This window comes from Tachysurus vachellii, chromosome 3, assembly GCF_030014155.1.
Source record: "Tachysurus vachellii isolate PV-2020 chromosome 3, HZAU_Pvac_v1, whole genome shotgun sequence".
In the NCBI taxonomy this organism is placed as follows: Eukaryota; Metazoa; Chordata; class Actinopteri; order Siluriformes; family Bagridae; genus Tachysurus; species Tachysurus vachellii.
The window spans coordinates 21,509,675-21,528,861 of record NC_083462.1 but is presented as its reverse complement, the minus strand read 5'-3'; the positions used below and the strand labels follow the sequence as shown (position 1 = coordinate 21,528,861).

Genomic DNA, 19,187 nt, shown 5'->3' with positions numbered 1-19,187 from the left:
AGTTTCAGGGCAGATCAGAAGTACACTACTTGTGTGTCTATGGGATGTTTAACATGATAAAAAAGACCTTCAGTGGTGTTTTTTTTTTCCAGCTAGAGGTGTAATGGGAAAGCAGACTAAAACAAATCCCATGTTTTTAATAAATCAGCGTTGCTTGGTTTTAATGGGCAACAAGCAAGTGCAGGGTGTTTAAATGTGCCATGTAGGTGGTTTAGACTGCAGGTAAATGTTGCTCCATCAATAGATTTATTAATGCATATGGAGCAGCTGAATTCCGAACAGTATCATCAGAGTCTTTTAGGCATCTTCATAGTATGCCATGAATTTTAAGGGTTTAAGTGGTGGGTGGCTTTGGGAAAGGGGGTTAAAGTGGAGGGGGCAAAATTCAAGTGAAATAAGGAGGGCAAAATAAGAAGAAATACATGAAGTACAGAGAAAAGGACAAAAATAAACTGTAATGTGCACATCTCTTCCTAATATGTTCTTCATCCGGTTTCTGTTGCCGACTTGAATGACCTGAATGATCGTAATTACCATAATTACCAGAATTATCAGGCTTTGACTTTCCGTGCTAGTAAAAAAATCCTGTATAAATGTTACACCTCAAGCACACAGCAATTTCTAAGTGGTAATTTTTCAAGTTAATTGTACAGTAAAAGAACGTTTTGTGCACAACTCTTCACTGCACAAAACGGAACAGCTAACCCAAACAGCTAAAGTACGTAGCAAAATATACTCCTTGTCATCAATAATTGAATACCTTATTCAATCAATACAAACAAAGTTATCTCACACTGTCCATGATTTCCCCAACCAATACCATGTAAACACACACCACATCGTAATCAAGACGTCCAAACTCCATGGGTGGAATATCAATGAAGAAACAATGCTAATAAGCCTCTACAACCGACTTGAAACCGAAAATGCTAACTTGAGAGAACAGAAAGAAGCTGTGCTAGCTAACTGTAGAAGCTGTGCTAGCTAACTGTATGGATGTTTGCAATGGATGTTTGGATGTCTGCTGTATGGATCTCTGCTTCTTATCATAAGTACTGCATTATTAGAACTGTCAGTCATCAAATCATCTGTATATTACACACTACTGCTGCTGTATATTGTACAAAAAGCATAATATTGCACAATATTGTTATTTGTACTCCCACACTGTATGTACATAATTGATCGTTCATATTCTATATTCATATTTAATACTCATTCTGTCTATATTGTATCTCATCGTCTGCATTGTCTTGTATAGTTTGTATAGTATAGCGTTATTTATGTCTGTACTTTTGAGAGTCACAAACAGCTGGAACCAAATTCCTTGTGTGTGTCAACACACTTGGCCAATAAATCTGATTCTGATTCTTAGTCTGAAGTGTTGATGCATTAGCCTCAGCAGCTGATCTAAGATAAGATAAGATAAGATATACCTAGATAAGCAAATTTGTTTGCTAAGGACCTACCACTAGCACTGATTGAACTAAAGGACATATTTTTTTAATGATTTTTACACTTGGATTAAAATATTTAAAAACGTAGCCTATTTATTTAGCTAAATAAAAACAATGTGCATTTATTAACCTGGCCTGCCAAAAGTATGAACATTTATGGAGACATTTAATTTTTAAAGCATTAAAGATTTCCAATATTGGCAATTAAGTCAAAGACAGCATTCGCACTTCACATTGTCCAGGCTTAGATTGTAACAGACTTTAAAATGAATGATTTTTTAAGAGTTCAGTTGTTTGCTGAAGCAGGTATTATAACAGGGGATTCATTTTGCAGTGTTAATTTAATAACTAGCATAATAAAAATATACAGTATGTAATGTGTGCAACATATGTCTGATTAGAGCTAGATTTTTTTCCCTAGTAAAATTAAAATGTCACAAACATTTCTTCTTTGGCATATACACATTTCTTACTTTGGAATTTAACCAGAAAGTATTCTTGAAATTAATGCTGAGAAGAAGACAACAAATCTGTGGTTACCATACAGAAAGTTCAAATGCTATTAGTGACAAAAAGACATAGTTAAGACAAAATTAAGTTAACTTCACGTCAGTGATACTACAAGTACTACAAGCACCTGGACAAGGTCTGAGAAAATTGCTTTCTGGTCATCCAGGGTTAACTTGTTAGACATGGAGTGTTCACATTTGTCAAAACAAACCAAACTAAAGAAAATGCTTGATTGGTCCACACGAAACAAATGTCAAAGAGGCTTCTCAGTGTTCTTTGTTAGCATTATGCAGACTGGACATCCATGAACACTACAGCAGAGAAGCTTTAAGGGGTTTGGGTATATTATATAATTATTTGATGCGTTTCAATAGTCCAGTGAGAATTTGTAATGGCAGGAAAATCTTGGTTTATATACAATGCTTTGCATAATTGTACAATAAATGACCCAGTCAAAGTCCAGATCTTAATCTGATAGCTAGTAGCAAGACTAGTTCACCAAAAGGTTTCCTGATATAGAACTTTTGCAAAGAAACATGGTCAGAGAATATCAGGATCCAGATGGTAGAGACATATCCTTGAAGACTTAACTTATATGCATTACAGCACAGTGAAATACTTTCTTCGGATATCCCAACTTTGGAGCTTGTGGTCAGAGCCAGCCATGATACAGCACCCCTAGAGCAGAGAGGGTTAAGAGCTTTGCTCAAGGGCCTAACAATGGTAGCTTGAACCCCGATCCTGTAATCAACAACCGCTTGAGCCACCACTGCCCTGTAGGTATAAATCTTGGGGGGTGAATACACATCCAAATGAATAAATGTTTACTTATATTGTTTAGTTAATATTTTGTTTGCAATGGAAATATTTTGCACGTTCTACTGTTAGCGATATTGTCCAAGTCCAATGGTAAAAATTTCAGTTAAGTTCATTTTACTTCCAAGTTGTAATATTACAAAATATGGGAAAGTTTGCAGGGATGAATACTTATGCAAGCCACTGTATCTTATATATCTGGCTCTCCAGCTATACATATCTGACTTGGTCATGTTTAGATACATGTTTAAGGAGGTAAAACCTGTAATCTTCATTTGAGAGCTTATTTTTGTGGAAGTTGGTAGTGTTTTGTGTATAAAATTGTCTATGATTCTGTGTTAATTTCTAGAAATTGTTGACTCCTTGTTTTCAATGTTTTATATCACTCGACTGAGTATAAAAATGGACAGTTTAGACTTTTGTGCAGACATAGTACATAATACATAATACTACATAGTATATAATACATTAGCATTTAAGCTAATAATGTGCTGGAGTTGCATAATGCATGTTGAGTACCATGGCAATTACTTGTGTTTACTGCAGGTCCCTTGGAAACCAAATGCCATACTTCATTGTCCTTAGCTGACCTCAAGAAACTCCCTTTCTCCAGGGACCCTAGATGAAGCGGCCTCCCTGCGTTCTAAAGGTCACCATATGGTTAGTGGTCAGCGCAGTTATTGTTGGAGCTGATTAGGCCTACAGAGTACACACCTCGTTAAGCTTTGTTTGAAAAAGGCTTTTTCTCTAAGGGTGGAAGAGGGCAGTGATACATTCTTAAATGTGCTCAATTTGAGACGCAAAATTAGGTGAATATTATAGATTACGTATAATTTAATCGTCCCAATTTAGCTCAGTTTTTAGGTTTATCACAAAGACAGGATTCATGATGAAAATGGGTTAGTTGGTGTCACCATGAAGGCAGGTGACCATTGGATCATTGGCATTAGTGTTAAAGCTTCACATTGTAATTGTTGGATCCAAAAACACTCAATAAATCAGGGACTAATAAAAAAAGACATGTTCTATGTTTTAGTTATAATTTCAATGGCAAACCGGTGGACCTATAGTTTGTTACCGGATCTAGTTTTCCATGAAGAACACACGGTTAAAGCCCAGTGTTGAAGCAGTTGTAAGGAGTCTCCAGTGTGTTGTAACAGTTAGATGTAGTGCTCATCCTTTAGCTTTTCTGATATTTCTTCTAGAAGGAGGGATTTGTGCATTCTGGGCTCTTTGTAACATGATAACTGCATTTTTTAGACTGCATATCAGCAGATCTGTAATCTGGTGTAGGCACAGGCCCACACAGTGAGGAATTAATATTGAGCAACAGAATGGGCAGATTTTCTGTTTATTTTGTACATTTCTGTTAAAGATTATTCCCGTAAAATTGGTGTCTATTCTTCTTTACATCTAACAAACTTTTGTATTTCATTCAAAAGTTTTTTCCGGAAAAGTCTTGTTTGCTGTGTCTCCTGATGATGTTGCTAAGTCTTAACTTATTTAAACAATATTGCACAAGCAACTGTGTACCATAGCTGATCCCAGCCATGCTGATATTCAGTATAACAGCATACCTGTGAGTGTGATACTGCTTTTATACAACAGTTCTTTAGAGAAGAAATTAATATTGAGGAACTGACATTTTAGACAACAATTTGGACAAATGCTAATGATGATGCTGCTAAATTGATAACCATTTCAAACAAAGAAGTTGATCTTCAGAGGTGGGAACACACTAGTGGAGTGATGAACACAGTGAAATGTCCAAGTGTGGTTATAATACATCTAATCACAACTTGGGGCATCTAATCACAACTTGGGTCATTTAACCACAACTGGTTTATATTGTAAAATAATCACATTCAGGATGGTAACAGAAACTCCTCCTTTTCAAGATGCATCAGATCACCATTGTTGATTATTTTCCAATAACAATATAAAAGTCTGATTTCAACACTGTAATAAAATAATAATAATAATAAGAAGAAGAATAATAAGAATAATAAGAATAATAATAAGTTCCTGTTCTTAGCTTTAGTTCTGATTATTATGCAGTTATGTTTTAACCCCCAAAATGGAAGCTTGTTGTTCAATACTTACTGAGTGAAAAGCTTAAATAATGGCATGAAGATCTTTCTAACGAAACCCATACGGTTTGGTAGTTGGCCTTCTAAATGGAAAACATGAAATATTGGGACAGGGAACTCGAGTCATATTGCCCACTTCTGCATGAATCATGTTCTTTGGTGTTAAGCTGCATGTGTATGTCTTTAATCTTGTTTCTGGCTAGTTTTGGTGCACATTCTTTTAGCCATGCATTAAACCTGCAAGAGAGAGAGAAATAAAGTGATAGAAGACTAAGCGTCTTCTGCTTTCATTTTTTCCATTGCTGGTCCACAGCCTCTAATCTCATTTCAACAGGGCCTTTAGGTCTTTTGTGGGCAACGGCAGAAGAAGGGCCCTCTGTTTCCAGCTGTGTGAACTGCTGGCGTATGGAATTCGTGGTGGATTTTCTACCTAATTACCCTCCATTTTTTTACCAACCGCTTTTTTCTTACGGAGGAATGTGATATGGCTTTAGCGCTCCTCAGGTTTGGTTATTTTTCTCTAAGCTAGGCTCAAGCTGTACATTAGCCTGCCTGTTTGGGTCCAGCAGAAGCGTGTAATTCCACCAGCACAGCTCCATCTCTCCAGCACAGCAGCAGAGATAACATCTTCACAGCTTATTTTATTCAAACTCAACTCAATTAGTCGCGCCACATGCCTACAGCCCGCACCCTCAAAGTCTCCCTGGCTGAAACAGTAGCATGGGTTATGCTTTAATAAATGTATGCTTAAAAATAGTTTGGTACTATGAAGTGGCTTTCCTAAAATGAATAGAAATGTTTGACCTCTTAATAAAAGCTTATTCAGAGTGCCTAAGTCTGAGATCGGTTAAATTTGAGTCCAGCAAAAAGACACTTTGATTCTCCTGCAATTTACAGACTTCTGAATAAGACACTGTATCACTGTTTCTTGTCTCCAGGGTCTCTGATCGATCTGCTCATGGCAACAAACAGCCAATAACATGGAACTGAGTACCAAAAAATCTGTTACTAAAATCTATACTGCATTTGGTTGTATAAATTTAACAAACCATAGACTCTCTCTGTGAATGTGTGTTTAAGGTCACAATATTCTGATGAAGGCACTTCTTAGCTATTAGTATATGTTTTTTATGTGTCATTACTATTAAGTCATTTCAAAGCATACATACAAAGCATACATTTCAGCCAGGGAGACTTTGAGGGTGCGGGCTGTAGGCATGTGGTGCTACTAATTGAGTTGAGTTTGAATAAAATAAGCTGTGAAGATGTTATCGCTGCTGTTGTGCTGGAGAGTCGGAGCTGTGCTGGTGGAATTACACGCTTCTGCTGGACCCAAACAGGCAGGCTAATGTAGAGTGTGAGCCTAGCTTAGAGAAAAATAAGCAAACTGGAGGAGCGCTAAAGCCATATCACATTCCTCCATAAGAAAAAAAGAGGACCTTTGTACAAAAAATATGATAATGGAAATTACAGAGGTTTCAACATATTAGTACAAGACAGATGGGTGCCAATTTGGTAAACCTTCAGTAATGGGCTGATAAAGACGTCACAAAAACATGAAAATTGATATTTATTAAGTACAATTTTTGATACCATATTTTATCCACAATGCTCTCAGAAAAAGTACACTGTATGTAATATATAGTACTATTGATTTATCCTTATTTCTCTCACCGAACTCTCTGGCACTGTGAATCAAACCAGTAATACTGAATGTAGACTAAATGCAGGACCCCACACTCCCAAAAACAAACCACCTTCTCTGGTTACACCTGAGAGAGTATGTGAAACTTGGCACGGCCTGGCACGTGAACCTTGGCTTTGCTGGAATTCTGCAGGTTTGGAAAGCAAAGAGTCATTGAGGTTCAGGGAGAACTTACTGCTGAGATTCAGGCTGCAGAAGAAGGGAGCATTCCTAACTGGGAGCAGAAATTGAGCCAAGGTAAACAGAGCCAGCACTGTCCTTGGCGAACCCAGCACCTCATCTACATTTTATAATATGTGAGGAAAAGCAAATGTGGACTCAGCTGAATGTGCAGAGATGTAGACCCAGTTGTGGCAGCAGCTAAGAATCAATTCAAAAGGTACTACTGTCCCTGGTTAAAACGCTAAATCCCCTAATACACATGTATTTATTTTCCTCTATGGGGCACCACTGCATTCAAAAGCACTTACTCTTCCTTTCAGTCTTTAATAAAATACAGCAGGAATGTTCCCCCAGCCATTATATGAAAGACAAAATTTCCCCACTAGCAGCTAATAATCGAATACCCCTCACTCCTATCTGTATAATCTGCTGTCTTGTTAGAGTATTGCTGTCTCATGCATGGTTCCAGGAAACAGGAACCCTTAAACATACAGCAGATGAGAATAAGGACTACAAGGTGGCCACAGCTGTAATTTGGAGAACATAGCTCTGTGTGGCGTCGGCTTAGCCCCAGGCGAGTGGTCTGGACTGTTCATTTGGGGTTGTGTGTGGAAAAAGTGTGTGCTGCCCTGCTGGAAATGCTCCGGCTTCATTAGAACTCCCACTCTGAATGTTCTCTACATGCTCCAAGGCCACCTCACTCACTATTCCCGACTCTGGAGAATCAAGATTCGCTCATCCTTCTGCAAAGATGCATCATCACAAATGTGTCACCGTTACCAGTCTGTTGTGAATGTTCCTTAGACCACACCCTGCTGTCTCTATAAGCCACATACCATCTTCAAACAGAAGAAATTTAAATTGCTTTAACAAAATTAAGCCCAGAAAACAAAACCATGTAGCCAGTGTACTTGAAAGTTACCTTTAAAGTCATTGGATCATTTCTAAGCGGTTTAACCAAAGAACCTTGGCAGGCTTGACCATTGGGATGCCCTTCAAAGTCATCTCATGTCTTATTTTTTTACCACCCCGTGTATGTATGTGTTGACTTGCTGTTGCTCAGTAGTCACAAATATAACCTGAGGATTGAGCTGGAAGTACATTCTGGTGCTAAACACAACTAAATCACTAGTTACTAGCTAACCAGGTAGACAGGTCGTATTAGCTATATGATGCGGTGACTGGAGTGTGGTTTTGGACATAGCCATGTTTCGTTTCACTTTTCACTACAGCTGTATGTGTCCTTACTGCAAAACAACTTCACTGTTTTGGTAGCAGGAACACTTTGCTTCCAATTTTATAATGAAGACTCATTTTTTTTCCAGTTATCACATCCAAGATTTAAAAATGATTGTGGTTTTGGCATCGGATTTGCTCAGGATGAAGCTAAGTTACTAAATGTTGCCTTAACAAAAAAAAGGCAAGTTGAGCCCAGCTTTGGTCCTCTGTATATATTTTTTCCCTCAGTTCAGCATAGTTTGGTAATTATTTTCCTGACACACCTACTAGACCTGGTGTTTCACCTACAGATGTTTCACTAAAGTGACCTGCACTCCAGAGACACAGAAGCCCCATGGTTAGGACAGTTTCATTAGAGTACCTGTATGAGGCAGCCTTGTCACCTTTGTCTTTTTCTGTTTCATTATGTTTAAAATATGCTTAGTTTATACAAGCAAAATAAAGTTTGCTGAAGACACAGAGCTCGGACATTCGATTAAAACTCTTGAGTCAACCTCACCCTCGGGAGTAGACACTTCCAAGAGTACTTATGTCAAATCGACTCAAAATTTCAAACTGTTCAATTCAAGAAAATATCAGAGAAAATAACTGAGTGTAATGTCAATGTTCCAGCAAATCTCCTGCTCGAACAGGAGCAAAAGGTTTGTGATGTTTTAATTACTCGCTTTTGCCCACATGTCGTGAGAGGTCTGCCACAGTTGGAGACCTTTACAGTGCCAACACTTTTGGTTTAGTGGCTTAAGATTTGTTGGGACAAACAAAACATCTTCCTCTTTCTTTGAGTGTGGCTATTACAGTTATAAATCCATTGCTCTTTACACATCATGGTGTTTTTTTTCCTAGGCATTTTCCTCCACTAATGAGAGGCTTTACACCACAGCTATGTTTAATTGCAGATAGTCCTCTGTTTCCCTGTCTCATTTTACCAAAGAAAAGAGAGAGAGAGAGAGAGAGAGAGAGAGGTTGGTTGCTGTCTTTCATCACAATAATCAGTTACTGATGCGTTTAAAGAACTGGTTTGGTGAAAATCACATTTACACAGTTTCCCTTTCACTCCAGATGTAATCAATGTAAGCATCTTTGGTGCCTGAATTTTTTCTTTTTCTTTTCATTTTTTTCCTTTTTATTATTTACGTGCACTTTTTCTGTCAGCTTGTATTCAGAAAAAAGTAGCATTTTTATTTTAGTTCACAGCAGATACACAATAAGATACCATAGTCTAAAGGTAAGAAGGCCAACTAGTTTTCATTCATTCATTTTCTACCGCTTATCCGAACTACCTCGGGTCATCTCAGGCGTCATCGGGCATCAAGGCAGGATACACCCTGGACGGAGTGCCAACCCATCTCAGGGCACACACACTCTCTCATTCACTCACGCAATCACACTCTACGGACAATTTTCCAGAGATGCCAATCAACCTACCATGCATGTCTTTGGACCGGGGGAGGAAACCGGAGTACCCGGAGGAAACCCCAGAGGCACGGAGAGAACATGCAAACTCCACACACACAAGGCGGAGGCGGGAATCGAACCCCCAACCCTGGAGGTGTGAGGCGAACGTGCTAACCACTAAGCCACCGTGCCCCCCTACCAACTAGTTTTATATTACGTAAATAATCGACAGAAAAGTTTAATAATATCGAATTTGATCGAAACTACATCTACACTAGTGACTATTTACACATCTATGCCTCGCCCCTCAGTGTTCGATAGTGTAACAAGAATCTGAATGTCTGGATTGGGGTGAAAAAGACTTCCATTTCAAGTGGCACAGCACCAGATTTGTAGCTGTTGGAGTGAGGGAAATTTGTGTCCCATTTTATTTTTACTTGTACTATATTTCCTCTCAGTTGGTTAATTGCCCGCTTCCACCCACTAGCTTGTTCTCCCGTAACACACAATAGCACACAATTAGTTAAGGACAAAGGCGAACATGTGCTTCATCTGCTATCAAATCTCTTCAAACTGCTGCCCCTGAGACATCTCAGAGAAGTTGAACGAACCGCTAGATGCTTGTTTGAGATGTGGTTAAATTGTTGGACTACCAATTGGAAGGCTGTGAGTTTGAATCCCGCATACACCAAATTGCCTCTGCTGGGCCCCTGACCAAGGCCCTTAATGCTCAGTTGTATCAAATAAGATTAAATGTAAGTTGTTTTGGGTTAGGTCTTAATGTGTGACATTGACAGAGGGGAGAAGGATGTCATCTATCCCACTCAGAGATCATAGCCAGATTTTATTTAACTCTTTGGGCCCTGACAACGAATGACTGTGGAATTTGTGTCATTTTTTTTCTTTTTTGAAATGCTCCTTTAAAGTACATAGTCGAAACTTTACACTAAACATAGACAAGACTGACATGGTTGATATGTGAGTGTGTGACAGATTCAAACACATGTACACACTGGAACTTTCACACAGACAAACTTAATTCGGTTCTTTTTGTTTTCCCTCAAGGGAGTCATTTATCTCACAGTGTGCCTCAGTGTATGCACTTTGCGTGTCTACAATAATAAGTTACCATTTCCCAGCCTGTGTCTTTAGGGTACGGAGCTTTACGGTGTAAACGCTAAGCTGCTAGCACTGAAATCCCTCTAGATTATAGGTTTAACGTGCTGAAATCACAGGACCCTCCTTCCCTGAGGCTTTGTCTGAACTTCTTTGACCCATAATGTTTTTCACTGCTGTATTTGGCAACTGGGAGCTAATGGGATCTGAATGTTTCACTGATTTGCACCAACAGAGCTGTAAAGCCAGGTATTAATGCAGATGTTTTACTTTACAAGCATAGCAGGCGAGAAGGAGGGGAAATGCCATAGGCATGCTCACTATCCAGCTTTTTACTAAATTTTTTAGAATAAATAATAATCTGTATATAGACTTGCATTTTCAAACAGCTTAAAATTAAATGCTGTATATATTTGTGCTAAAACTAAATTGTTACATCTGAGTTTGTATAGACTGTGCATGGACTTCACCTTTAAGAAGGACGAAGACAAATCAAGGTCACGTAGTGGTAACATCAACTCAAGAATGATTTGTAGAAAAAAAATAATAATTACACCTGAAACATGATGTATTTATTAAATTAGATAATATATAATTACTGTTTGCACAATTATCGGCATTCCACCAATCGTATCGGGTGAAGCTTCTCCTCAAAGCTCCAAGTGCCAAAGAAACCAAGTTTAGACACCAAACTTGTCTTTATTCAGTATAAAGTTTGGTTGTTTTAACTATTTAATCTGCCTGAACATTTGAGATAAGGAACAAAAATGTTTTTCATGCATCTTGATTCAATCTGCATTTACCTTTGTCATTAGATTTTAAGAAATAAAACAATATAAACACAATGTCATCATTTTATAATAATAATGTAATTATTTTGTAGCAGCCTATATATTTTTTGCCACGTCTACTAATAAAAGGCATACAGTAGTTCACAATTTCCCACCTGAACTTCTACCACCAGCTTCAAATGCAACTGTGTGAGCCCATTGTGGAATACATTAACAAGATAAACTGTTCATATCAAGTTAAGGAATATAGGAAATGCAACACACAACTAAATCATAACAATTCTGTTGGAGAAAAAACTTACATCAGGTAGTCCTGCTCAACAAAGATCTCTTAAAATACTGGCAAAGCTTTCAGTTAATTCAGAAACAGAAAAAGGTTTGCCACAGCACTACGAGTTTGGATCCTGATGGTGCCACAAACATCCATTGTAAACTTTGGGTAAGTGGGATGGCATATTCTCTCAACATTCACTAATAGTGACACTAGCCAGTCGTAGGTGCTTGTGAGCTTATGTACAGTATGTGGAGGAGTGCAGAGAGCACTGTCTTTGAATATTACACCACTCTGTTTAAGATATAAAGATGCCCCAAGAATCTCTATATAACTTCAAACTGTACAGAACAAATCAGAATATCCTGTATGTTGTTGTAATATCCTGTACAGTTATCATGTCATATCCTCTTCTAGCGAGTCATTAACATGGATGTTCAGACATGCTCCTTTCATTTCCATTCATTGTTGTGTTTAATAGATACTTATAAAATGAACGTTATAATAAAGTATTGCACAGCACTGCTTCTGCTTCATCCATCATTGTTTTCCTGCAGAACTCCGCCTCGCCTGTTACATAAGAGGAACGGCTCTAAATTCCCAGAGCTGAGGTCAGGTTTTTGCGGTGCCGAGCTCAAGTTCCGTCCTCACTCACAGTTACGCAAGAACACGAGGGCTGTGTTTTGATCTGTTTCTGTCCTGTTTACATGTTCCTTTGACTTGCAGAAGAACATGCAGGGAGGAGAATAGCTGGACTTCAAAACAGCTGAAAGTTAAAGTGGGTGGGTGGACAGGCAGGCCAGGGTGTGTCTGCAGAATCTATTTCCAAATGAAAGCTTGACGTGGACGTCTAAGTTATAATGTTGTCATCCTCTGTGTTTTGTTGTCTGTATATGCTGCCAGGTCTTAGTGAAGACTGTTACCTTTATAGTGTTGTAGGAGACTTTAGAGCTTAAATAAAGGCACTTTTAGAAAGTTTCCTGGATGAAGAATGAGGGCAAATGGAAGGAAAGCACAGTGAAGTGCCAAAGGAAGTGTGTGTTTAAGTGTGAATTTATGTAAGAGGAAGACAGAGAGAGATCAGAAAGAGAGAGAGAGAGAGAGAGAGAGAGAGAGAGAGAGAGAGAGAGAGAGAGAGAGAAGACATTAAAGAAAGAGAAACGGAAATAGAGAGTGAGAGAGAGAGAGAGAGAGAGAGAGAGAGAGAGAGAGAGAGAAATAGGATGAGTCATAGACATAGTGTGACAAACATAATGATAGACAGAAACACACACAGAGTTAGAAGCATAAAAGTGAGAAACGTACAAATATACACAAAAAGGTCATAAAAAGGTACTTATACATAAGCAACACACACACACACACACACACACACACACACAAACACAGAAAGATGTGGAGACTAAGTTGAAGACATACACACAAAGAGTAAAACATTCAAACTCTCTCTCACACACAAACACACACACCACAATTGATGGATATGGCCTGGGCTTGACTGCGTATGTTTAGTTATTTACACAGTTAAATCATTGCTCAGCTTTAAACAATCAGTTTTATGCATAAATTATTCCCCAGTACAACTGAATTCATATATATGAAGGTGCACATTAATTCTCTATAACAGCAGCTCTGACAGTAGTCCGAGATGTAGCATATACAAATGCACTCGTTTTTCTACAGTAACAGCTTATTCAGGACTAAAAATTAAAAGTGTTTTTAACAAGGAAAATGTGTAATTGTTAAAGTGGAAATGTTTTAATTCAGGAGATAACATCTTGAATGTTATGTAACATTTATTGAAGGAGTCTCTAGTGTCATGGTAGTTCCAAAGTGGCACAGAACTACATTACCCATCAGCCTCAGTGCGTCAAATGATGCTAACGCATCCTGATGCTCTTGATTAGCATCACCATTTATCAGAGTCTCATTTTCAAGCATCCGTTGTTTGGTCATTTGTTTGTGTGCAACAGGTTTATTTCTGGTCTGTGAACTTTCTGCCTCATATCATGTAAATGTGTCTTGTTTTCATGATTTTGATTCACAGTTATACTGAATATCAGTGTGTCCTGTCCTAACCCCAGTACAATCCCAGCTGTGCCAATGTTCATGTAACTGCACTAATGCTTGTATGATATTATGTAAATAAAAGTGTGGCCCATTGTGTGTTATTCCACTGAACTCTTTATAAACTCTGAGTATCAATCATCAGTCAGACCGAACAGAGCCACTTCATATTATGTATAATATCCTAATGCCTGTGAAGTTATAAATACAGAATTATAAAGGCAGCTATCTTTTATGTGTGCACAGGATTACATCCGCACACCTTATGTAAATACACATGCGTTTCGGCTGCCGCTTGTCTCAGTACATAAAGGTTTATCGACAGGTGTTACGTGAGGTTGGTTTGACGTGCTGGTTTTCTCAAATTTTATTTTAGTCTTTGTATCTTCATTTTAACTACATAGGAACTGACCGCTTATAAAATGTAACACGCGTTCCCAAAATGTTAAATAAACTCCACCATAGTGACAGTTATACACTTTTTTGTCTGTTTTAATATTCAGCTTCGATTATGTGAAACGTCCGGTCGTATTTATTATAGAATTGTTAAAGTGTCCAGAGGAGCACATTAATGTGAACAGGTGAAATTTATACCTGGTTATGTGAAATGGTTTATTTTTAAGTTTTTCTGACTGTGTTTTAACATGTTTCTCATCCTGTGTCAAGTGCAAGCTAATGTTCAAGAACAAATCAGTGGAAATGTAAGCATCATGAAAGGCGTGTTTTTATTTAGCCGTTTGTGCGTGAGAATGTGTGCAGTTTGTTTAACTACATTGCACTCTTTGCTCAGGCTTAGGGTTAGCGCAGCCTGACAGCTAGCAGAAGTGCGCAGAAACACTGGAATAGGCAAGTGCGGTCAGGTTCAGAAAGTGTGAACAAGTTGAAGATGCTGACTTCCTTACTGCACTTTATCACAGATTCAAAACAACGTGTCATTTTATGATGGCTGCGGATGCCAGGGTGTGTTTATTTTCACACGGGCTCTGAAATATCATTGGCATTAGAGTTGTGAGGGCTTTATTAGTCTCCTTTTTTTAAAATAGTAATTTATTCAAGTCAGTGATGAGTTAGTGATGAGTAATGAGGGCAGTTGTTGGTGACAGAGCGAGACTGTATAAACAGCTCTGTGTCTGCTCAGTGCCAGGACCTATCATGACCAGAACACAGCGGTGGTGCATGATGATTTCCACTGGCGTTTAATCTTAGTTGGCGTTGATGGACAGCGGCTGTGCCAAAGGGTCTGTATGGTGCCATGGCATCTGCAGGCTGAATGGTTTGGCCTACGCCAGGTACTTGCCTCAGCATTGCTCTTTCCTTTCCCACTTTCCTTATGAAAAAAGAGAGATGAATAAAATAGAGCTTCCCAGCCTGCAGTACAGAGGGAAAGTTGGAAAAGCAGGAGCCGAGAAAGCAGGTGTGAATCTGTAATGAGGCACATAATGAACCGTGAACATCGTTCAGATACATGAGTTTGATTCAGAGGTCAAGATCTAACTCAATAATGTCCAGCTTTTCAACATAATAAACCTAACTTACACAACAGGCATGCAGAGGAGATAAATGACTCATTAGATTATCTTGTTTCAAAGGAATCATTTGAGGAAAAGGTGAAAATCCAAACATGTCTTGTCTTTGTGATTCACACTAAGCAATTCCATGAATACTATGTATCGTATATGCACAATATAGATGTAGTGTATTACCTTTTTTCTTGTTTTATATGTGTTTCACCTATTAGAGAAAAAGTCATTAGAAAGGTATGGAGTAAAAGGGGTGATATAGGTAAGTTGGGATAGTTTAATCAGGGAGGAGACATGCAAATATTTTGTTACATATCACACCTAGTAGAAAAATCAACAGGTCTAAGATGATTACCGTTCTGGTGAAATTCAGTCCAGCGAGGTTAAACATATTACTTAGAACACTACCACACTGTACAAGACTGTACAAGTGATCTCAAAACCTCATGTGTAGACAAACTGTGTCAAGGTGAAACAAAAGACCGTATTTTAAGGTGCTCACTTTGCTATGCGTTCATGTTTATAGAGAAAAAGGAAAAAAATAGCTTGTATGACAAAACGGAAGCAGCTGTAGGGACCCACCCTACTCTGTTCTCGTCCCCACCTGGACGAGGCAGAGCTCCACCAGTCTGCCCGCATAGAGGGACTATAACGGCTCCTCTCCGTTTCCTCTCCGAGGAAAAAGGCACAGCCTGACTTCCTGTACCCCAACACCATTCCCCTGACTTGGGTTCTGCTTTATCATTCCATTACTATCTCCATGGGAAGTAAAATGATGCATTTAGGCTCAGTCCTCTGCCCCAAAAAGCAGTCTTTCCTGTGAGTCTGATCCACGCTCCCCTTAGTGCGCAGCTTTCCTTCCTCTCCGGATTGTTCTGTGATGATACGACCACTTTCCTGTCATGATATTGCTGAAGAAGCGGATGGTGTCAGGTGTCATGTTGCTGACCTGTGTGTGTCTTTTTGTTCTTCTATAATAGTGTAGTTTGCTCCCTGTGGTAGCACTGACAACTGATAAATGGGTATACTTGCATTCATATCAGTTTAGCACAGATTACGTCTAATATACACGTAAACCATTCTGCATTCAGAATTCATTCAGACTGATGATGTACACCGATTATGATCCAACTGCCAGTAGGTTGCCTTTAAACCAGTTTAGTCTTATTTTACATTCGAGTCAGTAATGTGGTATATTTGTATTTAAAAGCAGTAGCCTCACTTTCCATCTTTGGTGACATTCAACATTATGTTTTATGCCACAGACTTATACCAGCACCACAATGTTTATTAGAAACTTGATGTACCCTACTGACTCCAGGGCTGCTTTGTTTTTTAGGTCTGATGGTCTGGCTAGTTTCAATATTTTGGCTGCTTCTGACAGAACATAGCCCAGTCGCATTTCATCACTAAATTTCATGTAAACAAATTTGCAGCCAGAATCTTTATTGCTCTGTGGTTGACACTGAAACTATTGTCAAATACAAAAAAAAAACAAATTGTGCAGCACTTTTCTGAGGAATGCTCTTTTCATTCTGCTTTTTCACTTTGATCCAAACCAACGCTTTTATCAAGTAATCGCACCTCAACACGGGGCCAACAACAAGTGCTCTGTATTGTACTCATCTCTCCATCTTGCTATGGGTGAATAAAGGCAGCGGTGTGGAGCTGCTAGTTGCGGTATGCTGATCCAAACAAGAGGCCTAGTCATATGATGGTTCCCAGGTGACCAGCTGCCATAACCACCAGTGCTGATCCCCCCACTTTTTCATCCCTGTGCAACCACCAAAAATGCTCCAAGTTTCAGCTTTACTTGCTGCTGGGTTTTTTCTAGGAAAATACATACATTCATTTTGAGTTGTCTTTTGAGACCCAGACTGTAGGTCTGGCAGAACGCATTACACACACCATGTGAGTGGGAATAGGTTTTGGAGAGTGTGTAATGACAGATTTACAGTCTCATGGGAAGCAAGGTGCTTTTGTTTTTCCCAATCCATAATCTAACTCCAACTTCCAACTTCCTGTTCCACTCGAGAAGATGCATCTCTCTTTTAATTGTTCCTTCCATTCTGTTAAATTGAACACTAAATCATAAACTTTCCAGCATGTGTCTTTTACCATATGGGTTGTGTTTTCACCTAAACTCATTATATAAAAAGGGAGCAGCAAATGGAAAATTACTTTCCAAGATAAAACTCTTTAAAAAAAAAAAGCTTTAATTTTTGGTTTGTAGAATATTATACAACAGCTTTTAAATTCTTGAATCTGATTGGTAGGAAGGTATTGATTAGTTAATTTTGTCTGCAAAGCAAATCACATGTTTATATTAATGGGTTCACCCGAACACATTGTTGTTTCTATAGTAGACTTGTATAAAACTCCACTTTAAACTAAACCTAATAATACATGAATTTTAAGAATTGTTTATGAGCTATGCTTCATCACTCATCACATTCCACTAAAGTGTTTTATTCCTTACATAACACATCTATGTCTCTGCTGCTCTCGGCAAAGTCTCAGGTATTCACAATGTCAAGAGCAGATGGAGTTCTTGCATAGAAGCCCAACAAGTGCATTTGACCCATCAGACAGCATCATCTGTCCAAATGTCGCTTATCGTGTCAGCGTTTCTGCATTCCAATGCAGTCTGAGGGCTCTGAGGTTCTGGGGTCGGGGGTGATTGAGTGCCTCATCGAGGTAGCAGATGGCCACTGAGGCCAAGACACACACAAAGGATTCAGCAAGTGGCACATATCCATTCAGAATATTCAGATCATAACGTCTGAGAGGGGAAGGGACAGGCTTCCCACAATGCCCCCGTTCCGCCTTTTTGCAATTCCTGACGTTTGAAAACAGGTCACCTTACTGGCTGCTTCCATGCATCCCCTATCTGAAAAGGTCTCTTCATTGTATCACACTACTTTAATATAATACGAAACACCAATAGGTCTCCTTTGAGTTGTAACCAGTCGTCTGTTTCACTGAGCACTCTGTGTATGCGGTGCAGGACACCTCCATTCACACAAGCTCACTTGGGGGTCAGAGGTCACGGATGTGTTCTGAGGAAGGATGGGTGTTGGTGTGCTTGGCTGCAGCTGCGCTCTGTAAGATACAAGAACAACCCCCATCAGCCATGTCCTTCACTTACTAATGACAGAGTGACAAAAGCAAAATAGATTCCAATTCAGACGACAAAAAACACATCTTGAATATCCAGTGTTTTCATGACAGCATCACATGTAGCCTTGTTTGGAAGTATCTTATTACCCTGCAGCCATTATGGTTACAGTCGCCAGAAAATGAATGAAAATTGTTTGGAATTTCCATGACCAAAAATAAACACTGGGTCAAAATGTAGTCTGTTCTTGTAAAGCCTTATAGCGGTACGTCATGGAACGCGGCACAGCCAGAGGAAAGCATGAGGGCTGTTTGGATTTGGGATGAGGAGGAGGAGGAGGAGGGGGTTCCCACCGCACGGCACACACACACACACACACACACACACACACACACACACACACACACACACACAAGGGTTGGCTGTGTTTCTGACACACGCTCCACCCTCATCTGTTTCCTCACAGATGAGCAAGCGAGACCGCAGGACAGCTGGAGTAGAGAGACACAGAACGTCGGAGAGAGAAACAGGGAAGAAGAAAGAAGAGACCCAGAACGGAGAACCGAATGAACAGAGAATTGCACAAAGGATTACAGGGAATGCTAATGACAAGGTGACTATAAGGAGGACGAAAAGGAAAGAGCAGTAAAGGAATATGAAGGATTATTCTTGTTTATCCTGAGGAGCAGTATCACAACTGGTAATAGAAACTTGTTACTGGTATACCTGTCTATTATAATCAGTATCACTATCAGACTAAAGTGGAATATTGGAGGTAAAAAAGAATGAATCCTATATGATGCTATGATGACATGCTAATTGTTTTATTCGTTAAAGACTATTTTCTAAGTGTTTTTATTTCGTTTTTACTAGGAACGTTGGTATAATCAAGTAATACACCAGAACAGTTTCATAATAATATTTAAAATA

General features: G+C 39.0%; 1 protein-coding gene across 3 annotated transcripts in view; it reads left to right on the top strand.

The window, feature by feature from the left end:
- The window catches only part of LOC132843140 (rho guanine nucleotide exchange factor TIAM2), a 46,364-nt gene that overhangs the window by 2,926 nt on the left and 24,251 nt on the right, over positions 1-19,187 (top strand). For 2 of the 3 annotated variants that reach the window (XM_060866264.1, XM_060866263.1), the window contains exon 2: positions 18,724-18,870. In XM_060866264.1, the coding sequence (XP_060722247.1) occupies positions 18,724-18,870 (147 nt within the window). Of the gene's footprint in view, positions 1-18,723; positions 18,958-19,187 lie in introns of those variants that run through there. The other variant, XM_060866265.1, reaches the window with a different exon arrangement.